At 40.7% G+C, this 10,522-nt stretch overlaps 1 protein-coding gene across 1 annotated transcript in view; it reads right to left on the bottom strand.

Moving 5' to 3' along the window:
* The window catches only part of DGCR2 (DiGeorge syndrome critical region gene 2), a 55,806-nt gene that overhangs the window by 38,870 nt on the left and 6,414 nt on the right, over positions 1 to 10,522 (bottom strand). Inside the window, exon 3 of the mRNA XM_026859944.1 lies at positions 2,450 to 2,521. Coding sequence (XP_026715745.1) covers positions 2,450 to 2,521 — 72 coding nt within the window. The remainder of the gene's footprint in view (positions 1 to 2,449; positions 2,522 to 10,522) is intronic.

Genomic DNA, 10,522 nt, shown 5'->3' on the forward strand with positions numbered 1-10,522 from the left:
CCTCTATACTAACAACTTCAGATGTTTTGTACAGCCTTAGGTGGGACAAGTGTTTTAGTACAAGAGTGACAAGTGACCTAAACCTGCACAGCACCAAATTTTTGACCTTTGCTAAAGAAAGCCTAACAAGTAAGTGGATCAGTGAAAGTGCCAATCACACCTCACAAATTCACTGAACAATTTCAAGCAAGCTTGAGAAAAAAGTCAAGACAAGAAAAACACAGTGTGCAGTGCAAGTACAGGAAAGCTTAGCACCAGTGTAAAGGAAGGAAACGATGATCGCCTTCAACTTCAGAGGGCAGGAAACCCCCACGTTTGCACTGCTCAGCAGTTGCCAGCCCACCAGCACATCTGTGCCTCCCGCTGTCACCGCGCCGTGGTGGCTTCCCAGCTGGCACCGGGGGGGACGTTGGAGAGTGGGGTAACCGAACCCTTGCATGAGGTTCTGCAGGACTCCCAGTTTCCTCATGTCAGAGGACATATTGTGAACGGACAGAGGGGACATGGGAAAGACACAGCCTTATTATATCAGTGGCGTCAGGCAAGGGTACTAAAGCAGAGGAAGTACTGCGACATAGGAGACAAGCCCACTGGAGGCCAGGTTTTATTAAACCACACTGCTTATGAAACATGCTCATGGGTGCCAAGAAAATAGCACTATTCCTCACACAGAATTTAAAAACAGTCACGCACACAACATACTAATTCTCCAACGAATGCAGCAACAGAGGAAAAGTCTGTTAAGAATGACATCAGTAGTGAAATACTCAGCAAGTCATCAACTCTGTTCAGACGCAAGGACCATCACAAACAGTGCTTTCTCCTGTACAATCCATATATCCAGGTCAGGACAAACAGAGTATCTCACATACACCACAAATACTGAAACTACCCAAGTACCTCAGCTTAGCTACTTTCAGATTCCACCCTCAATCCTCACTTCAAACCTTCACCTTCTTCTAAACATAGCTTTTACAACAAGATCCTCATACTCCATCGCATCTAAGTACTCTAAAGCATCATATCAATGTACACATACTCTTCTTGTTCATTTGCAGCTCCTCACAAAGCTGGGGTCATTCTGAACAAGGAAATATCATCTGGTTCTCAGATCTGCCTTCAAAAGTTTTCAGCATTACCTTAAGCACCTCTTTCCTCCCAGGAGGCATCTCCAGCGGTCCTTCCCCAATACAATCTCCAGTACATTTCAGAGTCACTTCTGGGATATTCAGAACTACACAGCAGTGCCAGCAACCCTAGAAGGACCAGTGTGGTAATCAAAACTATTTGAATACCAGGAACGTTTCTTTTTTTCTATTTCTGACAGTCTCTGCGCAAGCTACTTGTTGGAAAGCCTCTAAAAAGTGATCACAAGAAAATACCAATAAAAGTAATCTATAAAGTACTTCTACATCTTAAACTAGTACCTGGTAGCTGCCTACCAAGATTACCCTCCAAAAACCCTAAGCATGTAAGATAGTTCTTCTCTTCCAACCAACTATTCTCAGAATTAGAAAAGTACACATCCTATTTGTTCCTATGCAAAACAGTTTTCACTTAAGAAGGATCATCAGGGAAAGAAGCTGCATTCCCTTTGACTAAATAAACTGTAAGGGTAAAAAAAAAAAATCTAAAACCAACAAATACTCTATAGAGATCAGAGTATACGCAGAGGAAAGAAAATTTAAATCCAAAGATTTACATGAACTCTATTAGTAGTTTCTTTAGATCAGGTTTCAACAAGAAAAGTATTCAGATGAAACACGATAACAGCAATTCAAGAACTGTCAGAGCAATAAAGGCTAATTTGTAGCCACCATTAAATGGAAAGTAGGAATTGCCAGACTTCAGCAGTATTAGTTAGCAAGCCCATTTACTTTCCACAAGACAACACATGTTCCTACTTCGCAGGAAAACAAAAAGATTCCCCCCCGCTGCCCCAGTACAGGATTCAATAGTATTTAAGCACATCCTTAAACTTTCAGCACATGAGCAATCCAAGCAAATCTAATGAAAATATACAATTTAAGGGCAAATATGTATTTAGAATATCTTGCTCAATTAAAACATGAGGAACTGCAATAGTCTTTAATGTCAAACAGGTGGCAGAATCCTACCTATGATATCAGTTATTTTTAACAACTCTACTATCCAAATACTAATGCCATTTCTTAATTTCAAAACCAAATGAACACAGAAGCAGCTCTCCACAGGGCCCTAAGGTCATGATCTTAAACAAGACCACGGCTTAAACAAGAATCTAACAATTCAAGGAGACAGAAAACCTGCACATGAGCACTATTCAAACGCAGGTCACACTAAAAAAAGCTTTTGTTCCTGTTTCATTTTTTTCTTCAAAGTACAAGACTTGATGAGCAAGCACCACACTTTAAAGCAAAAAACGATTCACAAAAATATTCTGACCCCGAATACAGAAAACCCGTTTTACCGTTTGCACAGTAGCTGGTGCAGTGGCTGTCATGCAGGGGAGCAAATGGCTCATGCTTTGAATAGCATTCCCCTGCTCAACTGAAGCCAAACATGGCAGGAATGCAGCCAATGTAGTCACTGCTGCGTTTGTCCACATTGTACGAGATAACTCTTTCTTCTTCCACAGTAAAACAAATACCTGAACAGAAATCTCTTATATCAAACCTCTAAGTTTAACAGTTCTATCAGAAGTCAGCAAATAAAAGTCCAACACATTTACAAAAAGGCACCTAACCCTCTAAGAGTAGTCATCTCATTCCCCATACCTTCTAACAGTTCAAGTACTGCCAGCACTCTTCAGCTCTTCAACCAGCTTCTATTATGCACGTTTGTCAGGTACTATACCTTAAAACTCAACCTTTGACATTTTTTGGCTGTCGCACCAATAGAAAAATTACATTCGATTCCATTATTGCTCAGAAAGACACAGATGAGCACTCATATACTATAGTGTCCTTGAACCATTGCTCTCTACTCTGCTTACTACCAGAACTGAGGGGGGATGATGCTTCTGAGTCTTCGCAGTTGGATCTCACTCCTGCAATATCCCAAATTTTTCATAAAGATTTTTTTCAAGATCTCATTAATAGGAGTACATTTACATGTTTAAATCAATAAAGAGTAATTTAAGCATAAGAAATAACTTCACAAATTCAGAGATAAAACACAAATGCAGTTTTGACCATCCCTAGATTATAAAAAGTCGTAACATTTTAGAGGTTTAGCATACACAGAGTAAAATGCAGCTGGGGGACAAACTCAAAACAAGCAGGTGTCAGAAGCAGGATTATGTGTTGTCTTTTAAAGTGTATAATACAACAGTTACTTGTAAGTCATAAGAAGTCTTTTTATTTAAATTGCTAAAGAAGTATTAGCAGAGACGAACATACAGATACCGAAAGACAACACTAACTCAGTTTTATGCAGAATTCTCACACATGCAAAGGCGATGCTTGACACCTACCCGTGTATCACCCCCCCCATCTCCCCACAGAGATCTGAGGGCAGAGCTGGGCTGGAAGAGCCACAGTCCAGGCTAGAGCTGACCTCCCTCCATACAGGTCTGAGGACTGTGCTTACCCACTTCAAACCCCAGCTGCTGAGTGGTATTGCCCACTCTGCAATGCAGATTTGTGTGTCAAAACACAAACTGATGGAGGCTTCAGCATTCCAAAGTGACACCTGAAACTCCCTCAAGAAAACACAGTTGCAGTCAGCCCAGAACACTCAGCATCATTCTATCAGAAATGGCACTTAATCTCTTCTTTTTTACTAGCTTTGGTTCCCAAATAATTTCACTGGGTACCCCAAGTAACCAGTCTCATAGTGGGAGATGTATGAGGAAGCACAGCAGAGGAGGGATATGAAAGAGAAGACAGGAAAAAAAAAGTTACACAAAAATATGACAAAGAAAAAATCAGTAAATTGAAGGACAAAAAGAGCAAGGAATGTCCCAAGAGCAGCCACAAAAACTAATTCTACATTTCTACTCACTGAGCTGGCTGACAATTGTCAAGCACTAATCTGTAAACAGAATAAAAACTAAATATAATGGCTAGATCAACCAATTTTAATTTCAGTTAACTAAGAAGTTGAATGTTATTATGTTTAGCTATAGTTAATGAGGCAACTATCAATTTCCATTAAACTTAAAATTGTATTTCTAAATAATCAAAATGGTAAGCAGACACTAATAACAACTTCCTTAGGAGTTTCATATAGCAAATACCATTAAAATGCTGTTCATCAAACCTTGAATTAGCAAGCTGACCCTTTAATACAATGACAAAATTGAAAGTTTCACAGGAAACCACAAGATGCCAGAGGATTTCACAGTTTGGGAAATGTGGATTAAAGGTTAATCCTGAACTCAGGTTTTCAAGCAACCCAGCTGCTAGAGTTCTGTTACAGCTAACCAATGACCTCACCAAATGATCTGTTATTTCTCCTCAATAGGTTCTCTACAAAACCACTGCTGGAAGTACAATGCAAAGATGTACCATTCAAGATCCTTGCAGGCTCACATAAACCCTTCCAGAATGGAAAGCCAGGCAGGAACTGGCACAGCCAGGCACCCACCACACTTACTGCTGCTGAAAAACTGGCAGGTTCTATCACCCAAACGGTCTTGGGAAACCATCAATCTGTGCCTTAAAACTGTAGCATAAGAGGGTCACATGCACAACACTGTATTTAGACAGGAATAGTAAGTTACAACTGCAGAACAAGCAACAGAACTAGCCCTAGACTTACCAAAAGAGTCTGGTGTTTGGAGTCTCTATCACAGGAAATCACTAAAAAAATGCTAGACAAATACCCCTCAGGAATTGCCTGGGTTTACCAGATTTTGTTTAGGGACAGGAAGACTGACAACCCAATCTCTTTGTACCCCTTCTAGACATAACTTTCTATCAGTCTACACAGAACAAAAGATTAGTAAGCCTTTTCCCATCACAGTTTAGTCCTTGGGATCACACTGGCAAAGATCAGCTGAGCCTCTCATTAAGCCTGCCATTAGCTGTGATCTGTTTTTTTTCCCCCCCTATCTCAAGGACTTCCTTGTTCAGGCTATCAGTGCAAGAACCTCTCACACAGATTTCATTTTAAAATACAAAACAAACTCAAGCACCGACGTTAACCCCTGATGGGCAGCAGCAGTGATGCCACCAAGCTGTTTCCAGGTTCTGCTCTGGCCATGCTTCAGGTACCAGAAGTTCAATTCAGAGTACACAGGCTCTGCACGGTGCAACACATATGAGCACAACAGGAAGTTCTGCTAATCACAAAACAAGTTTTTTTACATGCACTCCATAGGATGAATTGACACCTTATAAAAGCTGCAAGAAGCCACCACGTAAAACACCAAAAGACCCAGGTATTACTCAAAGATGGACCACAGAGGTAGTTACTAGTCTTGCATTACAATTCAACATCAAAACCAGCCCTAGCAAAGCTAATTCCAGAGGACAAAATAATTCATTGATGCCTTGGCTGCTTTTCTGACATTCACTGGGAGATTTTACATCTTTCATACTTTAAAATTCTCCTCTCCAAGCTAGCTGTGGCTTTCCCCCTAACTATTAAGAAAGGAGAAGCACTTCCACAGCTGCTGCCTCTTGCTACAGAGAGACAGCAGTGCTCTCTCCTCCATCACTTCTGCTGTTGTGGCTCAATCTTCCTCTATTCCCAAACCTACCATGGGCTCACAGAAATCACGTGTTTGCAAACCCCCAAGTTGCCTTTCTGCTTTATTACTTCTCAGAACCAGAGCAATGCATGCAAACAGCCCTCTGCCTACTAACTCCTTTCTTCCCCTTTACTTTGTAGCCACGACTAGTAGCAAACACACTCGCACCTCAAAAAATTTTGCCTTATAATTAACATCAGGAATTACCAGTCTTAAAAGTTTCAGATCTGCTAATAAGGTCTGATACCTTCTGCCTTGTCTCTCTGCTACACTAATGGCAGCAGCAAGAAAGTCTTTTCAAATCCATCAGGCTCACTTTGCAGATAGTAACAACAGCAAGCAGCAGAGCACAGGAACACCAGCAACAGAGCACGATAATATGTAACAGTAGGAAGAAGAAAAAAAAAGAAAAAACACAACAAAATGCAACAGCTAAAACCAGTAGATTGTTAGGGAATGAGAGGGGAACAAGACAGACCAGCCCTACTTTCACCAAAACTAACAGGTATGATAAAAACCCTTCTGCCCCTCATACCTAGAACCCTTCACTTGGGAATTCAGCTAAACAAAGACAGGCGCTGTAGTTAGCAACAACACAGAACCAAATAAATATCACTCACCACAGGTCTCGTTAAGGTACAGTGTGAACAAAAAGCAAGATAAGGGCTTCGATTTGCCTACCAACAAACTCGCTTCAGAGCAGAGGAGTGCTGAGCCCAGGTCACATTTTATGACCAATATATTTGGGTCTCCAACTGAATTAACTGATACAATTCAACTAGCCAAAACCAGACACATTCAGTCACAGCACACAATGAAATTATGTGATTGTGGGTTTGTTTAGACTTCTCCTTGAGGAGCTCTAAGACCTACAACTTCTAAACAAAGAACTAGCAATTTAAACATACTTGTCCACTGTATTGTGTCAAGATACCAACACCCCACTGGTAAGAGCATAACCACCAGCTGCATACAAGCAAGCACCAAGGTGTATGAAAAGTTCAAACTTTAGCTTAAAGTTGTGGAGCTTTATATTTAGACCACTCATGCTAGCAAGTCTTTCTAAGCATTGCTGATCAGGTAAGTTGTGCAAAATTTTAAAAAACAGAACTTGGGTAATAAAATTACTTCCTCTTGCTAGCTTTGAAGTGGAGAAAAAAAAAAAAGCTCAAGCGCAAGAACTCAATTGGCTTTTAGCTGTCTGGCAAATGCTCTAATAAGAAAGCCCAATGACCTACATTCACAAAGCTCTGTACTAAACTACTATTACAAAATCCAATATAAAGCCTGACCATGTTTAAGTGTTTTCCATTAGCAAGCAGCAGTATCTTGTTAGAGAAATATGAAAACATGTTATTGCCTTTGATGATGATCATCTTAATTAATCCTCTAAACACTATTCTGAAGTATGTCAACCTGATCATTCCAGACTGTTTAAGTTTCCAATGTTACATAAAGACACCAAAACCTTTGTTTTTTGACTGTGCAATGGGATGTTAACAGAAACTTCTTACATATTCTCAAACTGTGCTACAAAACTGATTTCATAACAATTTACATCTCTCATGCTCTTTCAACAACCAGCAGAAATGCACTAGTGTTCAGAAACTCAGTCTAAATCCAAGCTAGCACCAGTACAGTTTATTGTGACTCAGTTCACACACCACTGAAATATTTCTTCACATAAAGACAACAGCTCTTGGCCAGCTAGTCAGAAAACCTGAAGCAGATGTTCTGAGTTGTCTCAAAAAAGATATTATTAAGCCAAACCCTACTGTGGTAAATATCACCCAAAACAGGTGTCTGAACAACAGATATAATCAATTCAGTAAGTGTTCAAAGGAAATATTAAGTTAGTCCTTCACTGCACACCTGTAGTTGGAAAAGTCTGAGACATTCAGCTTCAATTCACATTAGCAGCTTCCAAACACATAATGAGTTACACAACTCAAGGAGAACTGCCCCACTTTAAAAAAAAAAAAAAAAAAAAATCAAAACCTCTTTCAACAATGCATTATAAAGCAGGCAACTAGTCAAAACAAGCAGTTTATGGTCAAAACAAAGAGAAAGAAGGAAACACTGGGAGAAAAAAATCCATGCAGCGATTCAAGTCCATAGGCTCAGAAAAATCTGACTGTGGTACATTCAGGAACCCAAGTCTCCACAGCTAGTGCTGATACAGCATGTTGGATGTACCTGATACTATTAGTGATGGCAGTAGCGTAAAACAGCCTCATGTAACTAAGACAAAAAAGATTAGGGGGAAAAAAAGGAAATTAATTTCTCTCTTAATTTACTAAAACCCATCCCACTCAATGTGGAAAAAAATAGGTCCATGTAAAACCACTGCCTTTCAGTTTGTCTGAAAAGATACTACAGTTGAGGAGGCTTAAAAGAAGGTTTTATTTATCTGAAGAGCACAGCAAGAACATGGATACAAAGCTAGTGTCAAATTAACACGGAAATACAAAGAGGTGTCTGATTCGCAGGGACTGAATTGTGAAGGGACTACACATTCATCTCAGAGTACATAAAACCTCCCATCACTCTGCAGCACTCATTTGATAGCTCCAAGTACAGATTTAAGCTAAGCAAGCTGCAGGCATCCTTTCTAAACCAGTAAGACAGTTGCTACAATACACAGGTTTAAAGTAAAAAGAAAAACAAACACCACTAGGAAAATAAATTCTAAGTCCAAGTACTTTTCTCTTTCTCAGGAAATCCATGCACTTCCCAAAAAAAGGATCAAGGACACTTCTTCACCATTGATTAAAATGACAAATTTGGTTCCGTACATCCTCTGTACTTGCATGAGTTAGATTTTCCCTATTTGCTTCAAGATCAACCCATACATTATTTAATCTACTAAACGGGTGATCTGTTTGAGACAGCAGATCCCAGATAGTAAATGAAGCAAACTAAAAAGCAAACACCACTGGCAAGATGTGAGGCCACCCTGAAGTGATGGGTTGTCTTCTGAGGAGAGGCACCACCATGGACAGCTCAACCATCACACCCAGGAGCCTCCAAGTAAACAGGATGGATGAGTGTGTTCAACTGGAAATCAGAAATCCTTTGTATAGCAAGGAATTCCAGCTGCAACACTACAGCCAGTCGGACTACTTCACCTTAGGTTTGGGAATACATATGCTTCAAATAACAGAACACAAGGAATGCATATGGAGTTGCCATAGAGGAATCTAACGATACAGGTTTCAAAGGCAGTAGTGTATAAACTAGGCAGATGAGAGTTAGGGTTTGTTCACAAGAAGGATGCTTCTGCCCATGTGGCTACAGCATGTCAAATCTCTAAAGTAGATACATTAGAGCAGCAGTGAAAAAAAATAAATCCATTTGCACTAAAGAAGCAAACCTCAGTGCAAAACTTGTCTTCATCCATCAAGCATCAGCTGTTGACAGAGATTTGATATCAAACTGGAGTGACAAATGTTCTGACGCAATATAGAAAATACTATTTTCTAGGAGATTACAATGCTCAACACCAAGAGAGTTCAGGGTCAAATCTACACCCCTGTAAAAGTACAGTGATATCTATGAATCCCTGCTAAACCTTTTCAACCAGCAATTCCGCTGTCTGCAGCACTTAGTGCCAGCTATAAAGGAAGTTGCTTGAAATCAGTTTTACATAGTATCTTCTCCCACGTAAAAGCCTCTAGCTGTAATAATACTAGGTGTATCTTTTTTTTTTCTTTTTTGGCTACTTAAGAGCATATCATAAACCCAATATATACACTGCACTGCCAAAAAAACAAGCTAAAACAAAACAAGACACACACAGAGCAGTTTCAACATCTAAATTAGTTATTTCAATAAGACTGCCTACACTTACCCAATTGCGTTTCAGCTGTACTGGGAAGCTGCTTAAACACAGTTCACTAGTACTGCTATATTTTATTAGTCTGGGTCATAAGTTATTTTGAAGAGAAAGAACAAGGGGATTTCAAATTACACCATGGCTCTTACTCTTCTGTTTACAAAGGAGTGAGTATCACCCAGGAGCAGTCGCACAGAGCGATGGGAGGACAGTTTCCAAACCTGCAAAGCCACTCCAGGCAGCCTCACGCTTTGGCTATAGATGCTCTTTGGCAAGAGCAGCCCGAGATACACGAGGACTCTGCCAAGCTCCAGGCAAGTTCAACACCCAAAAAAAAACCCCAGCTGAGTGACTTACCTAGAAAAAACTATAGTTTTCAACCAGCAAACACCAACCGTTTTGTCAAAGTTAATCATGTTAATATTTTAAAGCACTCTCCCTAGCAGCTACCACACAAACTCCATCACTAAATTAACTCCCTAAAAGAAGCAAAAACAGAACTAGAAAGTGACATACAAACTGAGATGCAACAGGGTTTTTTCTCTTTCCGGCACGATCAAATGGCAGTTTGTGTCTTGTTTTGTTGGCACCCAAGGCCCGCACATAAAAAACAGGTAAGTAAGAAGCACCTGAAAAACTTAGTCATGCTGCCACATTTCCACCCATAGGGTTATGTAGTTTTCTACCCAAGCTTTCACACTTCAAAATTAATTTTTTTACCCTAACTCAGTCCTCTCAGGATCCAGTCAGTCGGCACAAGAAGCTGACATTTCACCCCACGACTCAGCCAGGTCTCATCTCTTTTTAAAAGTATAGAGAAGCGGCAGAGACGCCACCGGCTGAGCCCTAATTAACCCTCGAGCCCGCGACCGGCCCTGGGCCGCAGATACCCCGGAGCTGGACTCCTCCGGCACCCCGTCCTCGGCGGGAGGGGAACGGCACCGGCGCCCCTCCGCACCCGCCCGGCGCTGACCTCCCGGGGACGCCGCTCACCGGAGGGTAACCCGTCC

The sequence above is a fragment of the Athene cunicularia genome (assembly GCF_003259725.1).
Source record: "Athene cunicularia isolate RWA chromosome 15 unlocalized genomic scaffold, athCun1 chr15_part1, whole genome shotgun sequence".
NCBI lineage: Eukaryota > Metazoa > Chordata > Aves > Strigiformes > Strigidae > Athene > Athene cunicularia.